Source organism: Podarcis cretensis, assembly GCF_951804945.1.
Source record: "Podarcis cretensis genome assembly, chromosome: 3".
Classification (NCBI taxonomy): Eukaryota; Metazoa; Chordata; class Lepidosauria; order Squamata; family Lacertidae; genus Podarcis; species Podarcis cretensis.
The window spans coordinates 53,644,427-53,663,123 of record NC_137172.1 but is presented as its reverse complement, the minus strand read 5'-3'; the positions used below and the strand labels follow the sequence as shown (position 1 = coordinate 53,663,123).

The 18,697-nt window shown below is 42.5% G+C and overlaps 1 protein-coding gene across 11 annotated transcripts in view; it reads left to right on the top strand.

Annotated features, from left to right (window-relative positions):
- The first annotated feature begins 1,926 nt into the window (after positions 1-1,926).
- Positions 1,927-18,697, top strand: part of QKI (QKI, KH domain containing RNA binding) — a 107,333-nt gene continuing 90,562 nt past the window's right edge. For 4 of the 11 annotated variants that reach the window (XR_013837671.1, XR_013837672.1, XR_013837673.1 and 1 more), the window contains exon 1: positions 2,040-2,531. Coding sequence is in view for 7 of the 11 variants with exons in the window: in XM_079971930.1 (XP_079828056.1) it covers positions 2,390-2,531 (142 nt within the window). In the remaining 4 variants the exon portion in view is untranslated. Of the gene's footprint in view, positions 2,532-7,315; positions 7,335-18,697 lie in introns of those variants that run through there. The other 7 variants (XM_079971925.1, XM_079971929.1, XM_079971923.1 and 4 more) reach the window with 5 other exon arrangements.

The following is an 18,697-nucleotide window of genomic DNA, read 5'->3' as shown; positions in this document are numbered from 1 at the left end:
CCAGACTTCAGGGCACCAAGAGGAAGCCCGTGCCGTGCTGGGCTTGGGAGCGACCCCCGCGGCATTCCGCACGGGGCTTGCCCCCGAGGGAGAGCGCCCATGGAGGGGGGGAGCGGAGGCCCTCTGGGTGGGTGGGTGGGGGGGCAGGCGAGCCACACGCAGGTTCCTGCCTCCGCCTCATTCACAAGGATGCTCGCCCCGTGTGGCCGCGGCGAGACCGTTAAAACAGCGTTAGTCTGCCGCTCCCCCGGCGGGAAGGAAAGGTGCGCCTGAGGGGAGGGATCCCGCGAGGCAGAGGCCAGCAGGACCCGGGAGCAAAAGGCAGCCTCGTGCGGGGAAAGTCCCCGCGTGAGACGGCCGGGGCGGGGCTTGAGGGCGCCCGCGAGCAGCGCGCGGGAGGGCTGAGGTGGCCGCGAGGCGCGCCAACTGCCGAGCATCGCGCTGCCACGAGCGGCTGGCCCGGCGGTGCTGCGTTCCTGTGGCAAAAGGACGACACGGCTCCGCGCGTCAGGAGAGCCAGCGGGCGACACGTGCACACTACATATCGCAACCTCGGTGGGGAATGAACGCGAGCCGAGCAAAGGAGAGTTCGCCAACGGGCGCGTGTGCCTCAAGCTCCTTTTCCCCCACGGAGAAGCCGCTCTTCTCCCGTGCCGCTTCAAGGGGATAGAACAAAATTACTCTGGTTTCTCGCTCTGCGCAGGCGCACGGGGCTCCATTCAGCCTCGCCCCTCCCATTCCATTCCAACACTTGGGGAGAGACGGGGAGAGGTGCAGGGCCGCGGCACAATTGAAAGCGCGCGCGAGGGAGCGCGCGTATCCGTATCCCTCTAGGCGCATGCGTCTTAGTTAGAACCGCGACACAACCAGGACTTCCCCCCGCCACCGGCACGTGACCGGGCCCCGCCCCAACGTAAGATCGGTGAAGTAACAAGAGTTTCTTTAAGGAGTTTCTAATCTCGTGCGCTCAGACGATTTTTCGTGGAAATTCGGCGGTGGTTCGGGGGGGGGGGAGAGGCGCCAGCCGATGGTAACGCGCACGCGCGCCAAAAGCAACAACACCTTACCCCCCCTCCCCTCATATACATGTCGAACGTAAAAGTAGTCTTAAGGCGGCGGCACGAGATTGCTCGTGCGCGCGCGCGCCCCCGTCACACTGAAGCAGGCACATATACAGTATTGCGTTGCGTGTGTACATATCCGTGTGCGCAGCGCCGCCGCGTTCTTTTTGGCGCGCGGTAGTTGGATGCCCCCCATCCCCGCCGGGTTCCGCTCTGTTCTTCGTCAGGCGAGTCCCCAAGTCTCTCAGTAGGGGCGGGGCGGCCTGAGTCCGCCAAGTGGCGCTGCTGCCGCCGCCGCCGCCCGCTGATTAACGGCCGCCCCGCCCCTGCCTCCTTCGCTGCTGCCGCCCCTCCCCCGCGCCCTCCCCTTCCCGCCGCCGCCGTTGCTTGCCTGCTACTGCCGCCGCCAGCGCTGAACTGAAGCGAACTCCGGAGCGAACTGAGGAGGAGAAAGACGAAGGAAGAAGAGGAGGAGGCACCGCGGCGGCGGCGGCGGCGGCAGGACAGAGACTCGCCAGCCACAAGCAAACGGCACCAGCGGGAGGGGAGGGAGGCAGGCGGAGCGGGAGGCGAGGCGGCGGCATCACCACCACCACCAGCAGCAGCAGCAGCAGAAGCAGCACCACCGGTGGCCGGGAACAGCCTTACAAGCGGCGGCGGCGGAGAGGACTCCTCGCGAAACAGTAGCCAAGCCCGCCCCCCGTTTGCCTGCCCGCCTCCCTCCCTCCCTTCCCCGCCGCGGAGACAGACCAGGGGGCAGCAGCGGCAGCCGCGCCGAGGAGAAGGAACCGCGGCCAACGTCTGCGTGTGCGGCGGCGGCGGCGGGTGAGAGGAGGCGAAGCGGGCGGCGGCGGCGGCGGCGGCGGCGAGGGAAACACCGGAGACTGCGCCGGCCGCGGGCGCACGGCGCTGTGGGGAAAGGCTTCCCGTGGGAGCGGCGACTGGAAACAGGGAGAAACGGCGGCGAAGGCGGCGGAGGAGGAAGACTAGGGCGCAGCCCTCCGTGGTGGTGGTGGAGGCGGAGGGGTTGGGGGGGTCACCGAGTTTCCCCCTCTTATTTTTTTCCTCCTCTCTCTGTCTCGCCCGGGACCCAGCGGCGTGTGCTTTGGTGGCTTCTTCGTTGACGGCGCCCCCTTTTCCCCGCTCCCTCGTTTTCCTCCTTCTCACCCCCCCCCCGGTTTTAGGGGGGGAAAGGCCTCCTCCCCCCCTCGCGCTTCAAGCCCACATAACACACACCCCGTCTCTTTCCCCGCCTGGCGGGCGCCCAGTGCGGTGGTTGGGCGAGTGCTGGTGCGGGCGCTCGCTCGCTCTCTCCCTGCGCTTGGAATATGGTTGGGGAAATGGAAACCAAGGAGAAGCCCAAGCCGAGCCCCGATTACCTGATGCAGCTGATGAACGACAAGAAGCTCATGAGCAGCCTCCCCAACTTCTGCGGGATATTCAACCACCTCGAGAGGCTGCTGGACGAAGGTAAATTCACCTCCCCACCCCCACCCCCGAAAAATCAAGAGCAACTCTCTCTTTTTAGCCGTGGCTGTGAGGGGAAAACGGTTGTTTCTCTATTGGGCCTCTACACCCCAGACGGGATCCCCTTTGCCCTTCCCTCTCCCGTCCCGAAGCGGGGGGTAGACTCTCCTCCCTTTCAATGGCGTCTTTCGGCCTTTCCTTCCCCCGTAAACAAAGGGGAGAGAAGCGGGAAGTCCCTTCGCAGAAGTTTCGGCCTTTGGGGACGAGGCGCTCGGGGAGGGAATAAAGTGTGGCTTTGTTGCATTCCCTCATTTTTTCTGCGTAGCTGCGTTTTTAAGCGAGGGGGAAACGTCGCCGCCTCATTGAGGGGGGAAAGAAGGGGGGAGGGGAGCGAAAGAGCCCAGGAGGTTGTTTTATTTTGGAAAGGGTGGGAAAAGAGAGTTCTGAGGATTACGGTAGAAAAAAAAGTACGAAGGCGAAGTAGGCCGGGTGGCATGATTCATAGAAATACTTGTGAACGAGTTTGCAGCCCGAAGAAATGAGGAACGGGGCGCCCTTGTTGTCGAGATTTGACTGGGAGGGAGGTGGTGCAAACCCCTTGCTGAGTCTGGAGGGCTTAGCTCTCTCCTCCTCTGTTGGGTGGTTGCTCCGTCACAAAAAAGGAGTTTGTGCTTCAAGTTTGTGAGTAAACAGACCAGACTTTACTAGGTTTTGCCTTGGAAGAGTTTACTCAGGAGAATAAGCGACTCCGAGTGTCAAGAACAAAACGCGAAACCGCCAGTGGCGTTGTTAAATACCCACCGCACGTTCTAGGCCATACACCTAATCCTCCTGTTCCCACTCCCACTCTGTAAAGTCACTCTGTAATTCCACTTTTGTGGAATTAAGACCTAAATTTTTACTGTAATCTGTGGTGTAACTCTTAGCACACTTCAAAGTTTTTTTTTTGTTTAAAAAATCCTAATTGTATGCTTTCAAATGGCTTGAGGATTACACCCAAAGGCTTTGCAAAACAGTGCTCTCTTGTCTTATTTTTTTAATCACGTGTTGACTTCACTTGGATCTGAACCTGATTCCTTCCCCTCAAATCAAAACCCTGTCCCGAGAAATCATGAGTTTTGGCGTCCTATGAATTTTATGGGGGTAGTTTAAAACTTCAGTAGTTGGATATGAAAGATGTTGACATCTAATTTCAGTCATGGTTTTGGGTATTTTATTTTTCCAATTGAGAAAAGTTTATGCATACTTTAAAATGGCATTTGAAGGGTTTGTCTACACTTGAAATGGAAACGCTGTTAAGCATTTGTTCGATGTAAATAGTTGTGAGATGTTGATTTACAAACTGGAATTTTATTTCTGACTCTTGTTGGGATAACATTACTATAAATGAGACAGACATTGAAAGGATGCTGTTTAGGATGTAGCTTCAGATTGTTAACGTTTTTTCAGGAAGATTCCGTAGTATGAAATTAAGATACGAATTCGAGCAGTAGCTTCTAAAGTAACTAAATTGAGCACAGTTATAACAATGGATTGAAAAAGTTACTGAATCATCAGTTTGATCTGGAAAAGGGAGGCACAGCGACTTTGTCACAAGAACAAAAGAGCAGAACATCTCTGGTGTCAAAAGGATATTTCAAGAAGAATATGTGAGGTCACTGAATCTTTTGAGTGTGGTATAACCTTGGAACTTCGGAAGCCTTTGAACTGGCATCTCCCCTCCCCTGTTTTGTGCAAGTCCAAAACAAGATCTGAAAATTATCTAATTCAACAATCAAGCGGTTTCTTGTTCCTCCCTTATTTTTCTCCCCTCTTCCCCTCCCCATCACTTTCTGGATAGCTCAAGGCAAAAGTTCAGCTGCCCCTTTAATTCTTTCTGCCTTTTCCTGTTTGTGTTGGCTCCTGGGTGGAAGAACTGCAAATGCTGAAAACTTTCTGGAATGTTGAAAAAATGTTCCATGCAAATTAAATGAATGATCTAAATGTTTTAATATTTGAACACTAAGGGGCGCCAGTTCTTTCTTTTTGGAAAAAAAGATTGCAGATTTTAAGGCTTTTATAAACATTTTTACCAAAATTGGCAAACTTAAACAGAGAATTTAATAAGTATGTGAGATGTTGAACTTAAAGCAAGCATATTCACATATACTGTGCCTTTAGGTTTTATGATTGTGGTATAATCCCCACCCCCTTCTCAAAATATTGTAGAAAGGTTTGTGCAGTAAACGAAATCTGTGAAGTAATTAAAATTGCTGTTTAGTCGCTTGCTAATCATGAAATAGTTAACGTTTTTACTTCTGGATTTCTTAAATTGTATTCACATTAACAAAAACTCATAAAACATTCTGGCAATTTGATAGTTTTGTAGAACAGGAGGCAGAAAGTTTGTTTCCCACCCTCTGTTATTATTGGTATTTGGCGGTTATGTCAAGCTCAAAGAGTGTAAAAGATAGCTAGTAATATTAGGGCTTGGAGCATTCTAATGGAATCTATACGTATTTGTGGAAAACTGCAGATAACGTCTGTATTGTTATAGGTCAGTTGATTGTATGGGTAAATATAAGTACCATCCAAAATATTCTACATTTAATCATGTGTATGCCTTTTCATATTCAAAAGTACACAGAGATAAAGCTTCAATAATAGTGTAGATTCTCAAAATCATTGATTTTTGTTTTATTTATAAACAGCAGCAAAGTTATGTAAATTAACTTAATAAATATTAAGTTGCTTTTCTATTGGTTTATGGGAGCCTGTAGGAAGTGGAGGGAAGGGCTTTTCTTAGGTTAGAAGATCCTTTTGTTTCCAGCAATTGTCTGCTGAAAGTATTGCCACAAATTTTTTAAAGAAAGGAAAAAGTATCTATTTTTATGTGAATAGCAACTTGTTGAATTCCTTTTGTTTGTCTCCCCTTGTGTTATGAGTACACGGGAATTAAATATTTAATAAAGATGATGCTGAGCAAGCCAAATATCACGCTTCAAACTGGAGATCGGCAAAGATATGTTCAGGGTTCATTTTATGTGAGATTATTACTAGAAGCCCATATCCAGGTAGGATGAAGTTTCATTGACATCTATGTTCATTTTTTTTTAAAAAAACAAACAAATCTAAAATGAGTACAGAATGGCACTGTCACAGAAGCAAGATGTTTAACCTTCACATCATGACTAATGCTACTGCCGCATAATGTATATATCTTCTTTCTTTGGCGATCACTCGTAGCTGAGTAAGATTGTCTTCCATGAATATGGTCTTAACAAGTGTGTCCGTAGGTGACTGTGGAGGCCAATTCTGGATCCACACAACCTTCCACAGTGGAGACATAGGTTTCTGAACAGAAATTGGAGCCAAACTTGGTATGCTTTTGGTTCTGAGTATTCAGTATAAAAATAGCCATTTGAATTGTATTTTTTAAAACCAATTACAAATATTAGATTGAATCCCAAGTAATTATGGAGTCTCCTCTGATGTAAACACCATTCAATTTAAGGGGGCTTACTTCTAGGTAAGCCGGAATAAGATTGCAGCCTTCGTTTAACCTGAAAACAATAGCATGTTTAAGCCATGATGAGGTTAACATGGATCCCATTGATCACTGAGACCCATGTTGAACCAATAGGCTGCAATCCTGTGCACATTTATCTGGGAGTAAGCTTCACTTAGCAAACTAGTGCTTGCTTCTGAGAAAATATGCAAAGGATTGCACTGAGTCTGGATCCATCCCACTACATAAAAGCTATTCAATTTATAAAGCAATTGTGTGTGTATTTATTTATTTAAAGCGTGCTCTTTGTGTGTGTGTGTGTGTGTACAAAATTCTATGTGTTAAGCATGTCTACTAAGAAGTAATTTCCATTGAACTCAATGGAGCTTGCCACCAAGCAAGCTTTAGTAAGCTTGTTTTAAGAGAAAATGCTGTTTTTAACTGGCTTCTATTTTAACCTTAAATGATTTTGTTAAATTGATAGTGAAGTATGTGCTCAGTCTCTTACATATACAGTATTCTTGGAACTTTGTTCTGTAGGATTTTTGTTTTCATTTTTTGTATGCAATATTTTCTGTAGAAACTTCAACTAAATTGGAAGATTAAATTACAGCTTTAATAAATTAGGAGTACAGTTCAAATATATAAATAAAGGCAAGAGATAACAAAGCCCCCCATCCTGCAAAACAGAATTTAAAATTATGATTGGAATTTTCCTATTCACGAACTTAACCTAATATGTATTTGCTCTTGTTCATTTGGGATCAGTGAGGCAGACACTGTACAGCTCTGGCCTTGACTCTTCTGGAACCCTTTGTGGGTATTTTCCACCAATATTTCTAGTGGAGGGGTGGACTTTTGGCATTGTTTTCAAGCAGAAACATATATATTCTCTGTCAGAACTGGACATTCAGGAGAATTTTTTCTGAAAAGATCAGTGGTCTGGAAGTAGCCCCAAATTTTCTATAACCTTGGCATAGCAACATGTATGTCTTTTATAGAAATTATTCAAAAGCTTCAGTGGAGACAAACATGGAAATAAACAGTAGCAGCCTTCTCAGATAGATTATCTCAAACTGTGATAGTGTGTATACTTGGCACATGTGTATTTTACAAAAGTCTCTGCCCTTCCTCCACCTGGCATGTTTGGCAGCCTTTCTGATCCCTCTTACTCATGCAGAAGGTCGGGTCTGCAGCTGGTGTTCAGTCAACAAGTGTTCCTGAAGAAACCCTAAAGAACGTTGAATACTCTTCTTGATATCTCCCAGTTCACATCCCGTCTTCAGCAGAAGTTTAAAAAAGAATACAGTGAAAGGGAGGTATGAAGCCTCTTTAAGTGTATAGTGTCCAACAATTTTGTCCTGTTATGTGCTTGTAGAGCGAAAATTTTCCTCCACTGTGTGCCCCGACAAATCTGTTCTGGCAGTTTTTCTAACTCTTCAGAGTAGATTTGGGGGTGCTTGGGCTATGTGTATAGAGAGAAGTTCAATTGCGCAAACAGACTTGGGATAACTTGGTTGAATACAACCTTATCTAGGCTGAGTTCAGATTTTGAACCACTATAAGGAGCAAAACCAGACAAAAACAAAATAAAAGAATTATGTACCAGTTTGTTAAATACCGTTAACTGGATTCTTAATTAAAGTGGCACAAGACCCTTACAAAACTCTGGTGTTTCATTTGGCATAACTCATTTTAGTCACTTTCTGTTATAAGACAGTGAGACTGAGTTCTAGTTTTGTTTTGAGGGGAGGAAAATGATAGGCAATCAAGCTTCCAAACATTTCCAGATATTTTTACAATTTTATAATGACACACTGTGCTCGTGGGTGCCAGTGTGTCTGCCAGTCCCTCTTATAGCTCCTGTGAAAGGTCTAGGTAAATAGCCCATCAGAAATCTTTAACACATGAGAGATTGTTTGCCTTCCTGCTTCAATCCTGTTTCTACTGGAAGCGGGTTCTGTATTGAACACGTATCCTAAAATATTTCTATGTTTCAATTGAAAGCCAGGACTGGACACCCATGCTTTTTGTGTTCTGAACATAGGAGAGGTGCAAAGAGCTCTGTCAGTGCAGCAATGGATAAGAAAGGTGCCATTTCTGTTGATGGGAGGGTGGACATGCCTACACTTTTTGTGGCTCTCTCATTTTCTTTAAAGGTGGCAGCCATTTTGTGCTATATCACGCCCCTATAGCAACCATTTTGTGACTGGTGTCCACAGCACTTACTCAGAATTCCAAATGGTGCCCCCTGGCCCAGAAAGGTTAGTGGCCTATTGGCTACAAACTATAGGCAGCCATTTTTACTGCTCCAAAAATAACCAGTGCTAGCACATTTGTAATTAAAACTTTTTAAAAACTTAAAATGTTTTATAATTACAAATGTTTTCATATATTTTGGGACGGAACAAAATACAACAACATTGTTTACATTTTTTCAAACTTATCTAGCTCTGTCTTGTTCTATATTACATTTTTCAAACTTACCTAGATCTCACTTCTACATTACTGAATCTTTCCTGCATTTACAGTATTTCTCTTTATTACATTCTGTTTAAAGAAATGTGTGGGATTTAAATAGGATGTAAGAGTTGTGTTTGAAAGTTAGACTTGCTCCTCTAGTTACCAGTGTTATACATTATAAATTCAGGCTGCTTGATGTATAGAGTAATTTGCCAGATACATGCAAACATTCTATGAGGCATACATGTTATTTTTTTATTTTTGTACTTACCTGTTCTTAAACAATATTCACAGAGTGGTTATGCTTTCCCTAAATGGCTTATCCTTTGCTAATGCTTTTCCTAAATTGAGAAGAAATATTTGGTATAATTGTTAAATGGAAGAAACACCCTTTATCTATTAATGAAGAATTTTGTTTGTGCATGTTACAGTTAAGTGACTATGCTAGAATTCTGATGCAAAATTTTAATGTGGCTAGTATTTTAAATGCTCTCACTATTCAAACAATAGGATGTAAGAGTTGTGATTGAAAGTTAGACTTGCAATTAACTGTGTGGCTTTGTTCAGCTTTTCTGTTTTTAGAGTGGTTTATAAATATGTAATTGAAAATTATTAAAATACAGAATTGTATTTCAAATTTCATGTCAGTATGCATTATTATGCTTTTCTTTCAAATAAGAAAATTTTATATTTGCATACTAGTTATCATTCTGTGACCAGCATAGCTGCTGTATCATTAAGGAAGCATGAAATCTGATATTTGGGAGCTCAGTCAGGCCCATTATATTCTAACCTGCTTGGTCATCCTGACACCTTATTGTGACTGGAATATGTTTCTTCCTTAAAACTCATGTATTTGCTGTTTTTCTGAAATAATATAAAGTCCATTTAGGTTGACAACTTTTCATTGAGACTTTACATGTGGTACCCTTTTTGAAATTTGTTTATACTTCAGTGATACAAATCTGGAATATGATTGTAATTTTGAAAATTCAGTTGAAAGACATGGCTTTGAACTACTTCATTAAGTCCAATTTGTATGTTGGATGTACTGCTAGAGTAAGAAATACAATAGTTCTGTGTGTTGTGGTAAGAGAGGCTATTGGTGATGAATCTAATTCACTACATTAGTTGTATTGAAGCAGGAAGCTGATAATTTAAAACTCCTTGCTTTGATGAAGTTATGAAAAGAAACACTGACACAGGCAAACAAATAAAAGGTGCAATCAAACATACAAAATTGTTTTTATTTATAGTGTAGAATGGCTATAGGACATTGCCATTAATATAACATGCATTGCTTATGGGGGGGGGTGGCAGTTTAGAGGGTATAGTCAGATTTGTAAACATCATACTGCATACTTTGAATCTCAGCTTCCCTTACCCAAATATTCAAATTCTGAGGGTGAAACATGCAAACTTCTGTTTCAGTTTACTTGCCTGTTGTTCTAGATCGTCCATTAATTTTCATGTTCTATATGTGCAAGTGGTAACAAAATGCTAAATTTGCAGTATATGAAGGCCTTCAAAATTTTCTTGAGTAACTTTTATGTTTGCTGCTTCCAACGCATACATTAATTTTGTTTGTCCTGTTGAAATATCAAATATAGTTCTACTTTGAAGAATATGTGTAAAAATATATGATGTCATTACAGCTGCTTCTAGCTTGTGTAGAAGGCTTAAAGGCCTTAAAACTTGAAATGTTGCACCTCCCAGTTTGATGTCACAGTGTTTGGTTGTTGAGTGAAAAAGAGTCATTTTTTCAAGAGCTTTCATAGGTTAAGCGTCTTGTCGCTCTGATGCATGAGGTGGACGTGGTTGGAGTATAACAGTGAAGGAACAGCTGAAGAAACAGTGCTGGTAACAATAACAATAAGCCTCTTCTTTCATGTACTGCAGGCTTTTGACTGGGATTGAAAGAACTACAGTGGACTCTCCGGGTATGAACTTAATTCGTTCTGGGGGTCCGTACGTACCCAAAAAAGTCTGCACCTAGAGGCGCCGCTTCTGCACACGTGTGCGGGGCAAAACCCGGAAGTATACACTTCCGGGTTTGTCGCATTCATAAACCGAAAGTTACGTTACCCGAAGGAAACATAACCCGAGGGTTCACTGTACTAAACTGTAAGGCGACGTGGGCTTTTTTGGTTTGTTTTTTTTAATGACAGTCTACCATGCAGCACATAGCAGACTACTTTAAAAAAGTTGAGTGTACAGTATTGGGAATGAAGCAAATAGCCCAGCCATTTAGTTCTTAGTTGTGTTGCTTTCAATGCAGAAATGGGAAATAAAAAATACCAGACAATGCAGGATTAGATGCAAGTGGTATGACAATATGAAACAGTTACTTGTGTTAATGTATAATTGTTACAACAGACACATAATTGTGGACTTCAAGTAGAAAAAGATGTAGCCGATTCTTTGAAACTTCTGGTGTTGAGAAAGTTAATCTGAATGTCTGTGCAATGATGCATTTGCTTATAGGTCAACTGCTGCAAGTAGAATCTTACCTCAGTACTTCAGCATTCAGAGTCAGGGGCACTGTTTCAGGGTCTGGGGAGAGGGCAAAAAGATTGTGCATGCTGACTTTGATTAAGAGTGCACTTCTATGTTTGACATTAAGGTGCTCATCTGCTTTGAAGGATTGCTTCCACACTAACCCCTTTTTTCTTTAATTTCCATATCTAGTTCAGTCCAGACAGTGTTTTCAAATAACTGCAGTCCATCCTGTGTGTGTGTTCACAACTATTTTGTGGCGATTGGTAAAAAAATATTGTGGCATTGTCAGCCTGTTCAGTGTTAATAGGTAAAGTACTATTGATTTGCTCTCTTGATTTTAGGCACTTCTTTCTGTGATGCTGCCTACTTTTTCTGTCATGGCGATAATAATACTCACTATAGATAATAGTTATTGTGCCGCAGTATGAACTAATCTTCTCAGTGAGCCTTCTGTTACCCCAGAAGTGGTTTGAGTCGGTTTGGAGGTTCCTATTGTGTAATATATATAGGTTTATTTTTTTCTGGTATGCACTCTTTGCTTATTAACTCTGATGTTAAGCAGTAGACGTACTTAAAATATGATGGCTAAAATCATATTATATAAAGTTGTGAACAGGTTGGAACCAGTTTACTTGAGGGACTGCATTGCCCCATATTCCTGCCTTATCATTGGGTTTAGCCAGAAAGTCACTTTTAACAATACCACATGATGTTCATCTTGTTTCTATATGACACAGGTGTCTGTGTCTAGGATGCGGAACTCCTTTCTTATTATTATTAAGCAAGCCCCATTGGTACTTTAAGAATCTTATATTTACACAGCATATTCTGATGAATACAACAGTTGGTTATTGTGTATCACTGCCCCGTTGTTGGTAAAATATTTCTATGCAAGTGTTATGTTCACTACCTAGATGCTTTGTTTATTCTATAAAAGCCACTGAACTCAGTGAAACATTTAGGCAAAACATGCACACAGGATGGTGCTGCTAACTTAATAAATGAGGATTATTGCCTAGTTCTCCTTGGATGCTAAAGGCTATACTATGGTTGTGAATGACATCCAAGTTTGGAGTAATCCTTTTGGAGTATTTCAGTTTGATTATACAAGTCTTGGTAATGAGCTAAAATTGGGGCTTGCCACTGAAACATCCCCTTATCCAGGGGACATGTTGCATATTACTTTTGGCAACACATTCAGCTTTGGAAGTACTCTGACTGTGTCAAAAGCCCGGGCAGGTTTAGGGTGACCCTCTTGCCCTTGCAGGTTTCAAGTTTAGTTTCAAGGATATGGAGAGGTGTGTTACTTCAGTTATGCTGAACCAACACAAAGGGTTGAGTAATAAGGGGACTGTTGTAAGAACAGCTGTGGCTGCTACTGTTTTCCCCCCTTGTAACTGAGGGCTTTACAGGAGTCACTGAACACTGCAGCAGTTCTGTTCTGGTACCTGTTGCTTTCAATGTGACAGGGGCAGATGCAGCTGACCTTGCTGGTTCCAGTATTGGGTGAGAGTTCTCTAGTGCAGGGATGTCCAAGCAGTAGATTGTGATCTACTGGTAGGTCCCCAGCTGATCCTGGTAGATTGCGGGATCCTTATCATGTACAAAAAGTTATGGGGAAAAAGCTCAACAACTCTGGTCACTTCCCTCCTAAAAGAGCTCAACAATTCTGGGCAACCCACCCACCCCACACACGCTCCTCCTTCCTCCAATGACAATGGGCAGACCACTGCCAGTTTTTTTATACTGGGAGTAGATCACAGTCTCTTGGGAGTTGGACATGCCTGCTCTAGGGTATCATTTTATTAAGCTGTGTGAAATAGATGTTTGGTGCAACTTTTCCAAAATACATCAAAAGGCTATATCCAAAATATGCAATAAGTTGTGATAGATTCTTTGCAGTGTCAGTGTTAAATAAACAAACCATTTAGTGCAGTCAGGATTTGTTTAACCTAGGCTGTTGAATGTAAGATTCAGGGGCTTACGCAGTCCTCTTCTTTAGGTCTCCACAGTTTCACTCCATTACTAAAGCATTCCATAGATCATGGTCATTTTTAGAGCCTAGAAGGCTGAGCTACGAGTAACTGTTACATGTCACAACATAAGCATCTCTTCCATTCCACTTGATAGCTCTATAGCTATAGGGGCATGTGACAGTTTGTTAAGGAAAATATGTGGATGAGTGACCATGGTTCAGTGGAAAAGCATAATTAATAAATTTGTTTGTGAAAGGATTTTGGAGGGCAAGCAAGGGGCATGTATGAAGGGACCTTGAATGGAATTTGAATATGAAGTTGTTGCTTCAGTACAGGGGAGGGCAGATTGAGGTCTGTGGGGTCTATTTCTTTTTTACTATTAGAACCCTGACATCCAGTCTTTAGAGCTAGGCACACAATAGTAATAATGGGGGCAGAGCAAAATGGGCAGGTGGTCAGTTCATTTACTGGCTGTAACCCATGGACTGTTAACACAAGACGTGTTAACATGGCAAATATTTTTTATATAACAGTTAAACTGTTGGCAGTTCAAAAGTTGCAGTTGCCAATCTGCAGGAGGCCTCCCCTTAAATACTTATCTATCTGACCACTGTAGTAGAAAGTTGCTACAGACCAATGTTGGTTTTGATGCATAACGATAGGTCCTTGGTTATATGTTAGATAGCCAGTATCTAGGCTTTGTCAAATCTGCTGCCTAGGGTAATTACAGTGGTACCTTGGGTTACATACGCTTCAGGTTACTGACTCCGCTAACCCAGAAATATTACCTTGGGTTAAGAACTTTGCTTCAGGATGAGAACAGAAATCGTGCAGCAGCAGCAGGAGGCCCCATTAGTTAAAGTGGTTCTTCAGGTTAAGAACAGTTTCAAGTTAAGAACAGACCTCCAGAACAAATTAAATTCTTAACCCGAGGTATCACTGTATATAGTGAGAGACTTTTTCTACTCTGGCTAGTGAATGCAAGTGATAACAGGGCCCTTAAGGTTTTACTGTTGTAATAGTTATGATACCTTTTCAATTGGAGCTGGAAGGCAACAAAGCAAGTCATAGAATAATGCTTGTTTAGTTACCTATACTAATTAGTTGAAGGAGAGAAGGATTCCAGCTTAAAAAGAAAACAGAAGGAATAGAGGGTGGAACATGATCCTCTGTACGTTTGCAACCTTTTTAAGTCACTCAGTTCTACTTAGTTTTGCTACAAAGGATTATAAGTCAGTATTTTAAATTTTATTTATTTAACAGATTTTTACACCACTTAATTGCCAGAAACCATTGAAGTGGTGTACGAGATAGAAGTAAGAAACACACAATACAGTTTCAAAAAGCAATAAAATCATTTGCACAAAACAATAAAACCATACAAGAAAAACAAATCTGCAACATATCTGCAAATATGAGCGCTGCACCCCATAGTCGCCTTTGACTGGACTTAATTGTCCAGGCATCCTGTACCTTTAACTTTCCATATGGTGTCCACAGGATGCCCTAGTCAACAACCCAGCTGCTACATTCTTTAGCAGATGCAGTTTCCAGGTTAGGCTCTAGGGAGGCCCCTCATAGGAATAAAAGAGAGAGAGAAACAATTATGCAGAAGCTGGAAGCTTTTTAGGGCTCTTACTTTGCACTAATAGTTTAAATGATAAACACTCCTTTATAATATAGTTTGCATTACTTACTAAAGCTAAAGGTTTCATTTCAGCTTGTTGAAGAGTTTGTTAAGCAGTTGCCCAGTGTGTTCTGTCAGTTGAACATATGCTTGTTTACTCAGAAGCAAGTTCTATTGGGTTCAGTCAAGCTTACTGCCAAGTAAATATGTAATAGAATTGCAGTCTTAAAATCAAAGTTGGAACAAAAGTGGATTTTTAACTAATAGAAATATAACAGATTTATCTTGTCTATTCCCCTTTTAAGCAGATAACTTTCCTCATACCCCCCCCCCCGCCAACTTTTGGGGCCTAGGGAAGTGTTAACAGAGTCTTTGTATGTTGCCAAATTTTGGATTTTATTACTAATTCACTTTTTTTTTTTACATTGCCTTTGAATCTTTGAATGGCTTTAAAATATTGTAAACTTATAGACATTGAAGCAAAGTTGTATCTTCTTGTGTTCGCACAGTTTGTTAGGGAGGCTATTGAAGGAGGTAGCAAATCACATTGTTTTCTCATCTCTGTAGGATACCAGTGGTTTATTATGATTAATTTCATTTCTATAACTCTTTATATTTTTAAGAAAAAATCTCAAAGCAGTTTAAAATGCATTGAAACATCAAATAAAACAATCCAGAATAAAACATTACTGAATAAAGTATACATTCAAAGCAACATAATTAACAGGAAACTAAAATATTACCTTGAAGATTTCAAAACAAAGCATTATAAAGGAGGTCAACTACACAAAGCTTTTCAGAAAGTTATGGGGTCTATAGTATCTAATGTATTATTTAACAATGTAAGTATCATCACGTTGTGTATGGTTAGTATCCAGGGCTTTGTTAGTGCATCATCCAACCACATAATGATATCATGTACTCTTTGGGCAACAGAAAGCCAGCTCTGCTACTTTGGTTATTCAACTTCAGATACTTTTAATATCTGCAACTCAAAATTTTGAAGATATGCTTTCCACCCCTCCAAGTATATTAGTACAGTTGTACCTTGTGTTGCATCTGCTTCATGTTATGTCTTTTCGTGTTACGTCCCGCAGCAACATGGAAGTACCGGAACAGGTTACTTCTTGGTCTTGCTGCGCGCATGCACAGAAGCACTAAATCATGCTTCGTGCATGCGCAGAAGCGCCAAATCGTGCCTGCGCAGATGCAGCGCTTCCAGTTGTGGGCATTTCACGTTATGGATGGGCCTCCGGAATGGATCCCGTCCGTAACATGAGGTACCACTGTAAATGAAACCAACTCAGTGCCCTTCCTCTTTCTAAAACCAGCAGTTATTTCTGAAGTTGCTGTCCCCAGTATAATTTACAGGACTGCAAACTAATTTTTCCTTGTAAAAAAAATAGTTAACATGTGTTTACATCTTTTAAATTCTCAGAGAACATTCCTTGTTATAGTATGAAGGAGGAGGGAGTTTCTTCTTAGTGATTTAATACACATAAGCTACCACTATTTGAATGAAAATATTATAGATATCCAAAAATTATAAAAGTTTAAATTAAGTCTCATTTAAAATACAGACTACTAGAATTACAATGGTTTAAAAATGAGTTCATCAGTGTTATAAATAGCTGAATGACACAATTGGATACAACCCAGTGTGTTTAACCTTGTTGACAGTAAGGCTTTCGTCAGGATAATGGAGAGAGAAGCCATTTTTGGTGCTTTCCCTCCCCCTTCCAGCTTTCCATGCTCCTTAAATCTATTAAGGCGAGCCTTCTAATCTCCAGTGTAGATGTATGGGGTATAAGGAGCTGCATGGAGATGGGAGTATTGCCAAAACCTGCTTCTCTCCCCATTCTGCTGAGTGACCCTGTTGGATCCATTGGCATAAGCTTCTGCAGAGGACAAGTAAGCTTCAGTTTCATTTGGTTCTTAGAAGAAAAGGCATGATTGTATCATCCCCAATGGTAAGCTGGTCTTTCATCTTTGTTACCAAGCCAGAAGGAAGAATGAGGAAGTTATTACAGTGGTACCTCGGGTTAAGTACTTAATTCGTTCTGGAGGTCCTTTCTTAACCTGAAACTGTTCTTAACCTGAAGCACCACTTTAGCTAATGGGGCCTCCCACTGCCGCCGTGCCACTGGAGCACGATTTCTGTTCTCATCCTGAAGCAAAGTTCTTAACCCGAGGTAATATTTCTGGGTTAGCGGAGTCTGTAACCTGAAGCGTATGTAACCTGAAGCGTATGTAACCCAAGGTACCACTGTATGTACTTGCAACTTTCATGACATTGTGCCTTTAAAGAGCAGAGTTGCTGTTGCTTGTTGGTGGTCCTATGCTGATATAAATTACCTGTGTTTAGAATGCTGACAGACCTACTAATGAAAGCTTTGGAGCACTAGTAATAATTGGTATTTTAGAAAGCATAAGAACACTTCAAATATTAAAGTTCACCAAAAGTAATTCAAATCTAGGTAAGCTTATGGAGGGAAATTAAAGGATTCTGTATGGTTTTTGTGTGTGTATATATCCACATAGCTTGTTTTGAGCAAGAGAATTTACCCAAAGGCAGGATATAGTTAAAGCAGAATATATTGAGGAAGGAATCTGTCATCATATATCTCCAATGTGCTCATATATTCTTTGTGGGCTTCACATAGGCATCTGGTTGGCTATTGTGGAAAACAGGATGATGGACTTGATAGGGCCTTGGCCTGATCCAGCAGAGCTATTCTTATGTTCATCCTGTCTTATGATGGTCTATAGATTGAGTGCTTCCAGTTGCTGCTGTGTATATCTCTTTTCTGTCCCTAGCTCTTTCTTGGACTTAAAAGTACTGCAGCTCTTGTTAAATATTACAGAGCTTAAAAGAAATCTGAATAGGAAAGGTATGGAAAGAGTGGGGTATTTTCAGAGGCCAGGAGGGAGACAGAAGTAAAGGATGGAAGGATGAATGAAGGGGGAGGGGAGGGAAATGCGGTTAGCTTTAAGATTTATCTGGAAGGCTGGCCTGGTGTGAAATCTCTCGGTGAAGAATAATAGCAATATTTATTGTGTAGCTGGGTTGTGCTAAAACTTGAAATAAATGTGTTTGAGTTCCATGTTTAGTTTGTTTTGTTTGACAGTATGAGCTGGTTGTAAAACTCTCATTTTACTAGGCAAACAACGTTGCTTTGATGGTTTTACAGTAGGGCTATTTAGACTAATAAAACTTATTTGCAGTAGATAGCGAGCAATCATAATACTGAACATCCACTATCAGGTAGACTTGATACAAAAGAAAAACATGGGATAATAAAAAGAAGTACATTGATAGCCCACTTTTACATAATAATCAAGTAGAATGGCCAGTGCAAGAGAGGCTATTGAGGGAAGGGGGAGGAACTAAATGGCACTTGGTCCCAGCTATGCTGATGGGAGGTACCTGGCTTTTTAATGCAGCTAAAGTGGAATTGCCCCCGATAAAGAAAATTCTTTGAAAGGAGAGGCAGAGCACTTTTTTTACTAGGCAGATGCATGTGTTGTGGTATTTAGTGACATTTATAATAGTAAAGGGGACACGGGTGGCGCTGTGGGTTAAACCACAGAGCCTAGGACTTGCCGATCAGAAGGTCGGCGGTTCGAATCCCCGCAAGGGGGTGAGCTCCCATTGCTCGGTCCCTGCTCCTGCCAACCTAGCAGTTCGAAAGCACGTCAAAGTGCAAGTAGATAAATAGGCACCGCTCCGGCGGGAAGGTAAACGGTGTTTCTGTGCGCTGCTCTGGTTCGCCAGAAGCGGCATAGTCATGCTGGCCACATGACCCGGAAGCTGTACGCCGGCTCCCTTGACCAATAAAGCGAGATGAGCGTCGCAACCCCAGAGTCGGCCACGACTGGACCTAATGGTCAGGGGTCCCTTTACTTTTACTTATAATAGTAAAGCCATTCAGTTGAATGTATTTGGAATAATGCTTCCTTTAAAAAGCCGATTCCTAAACAATAACATAATAAGCTCGACAGTTTTTTAGAATGATTTTTGTGGCACATGGGATGAGTTTTTCAAATTAGTACACTTAAATTTCTTTATGAAAAGGAGCAGATATCTTCGGATAGACCTTATGCCCAGTTCTACCCT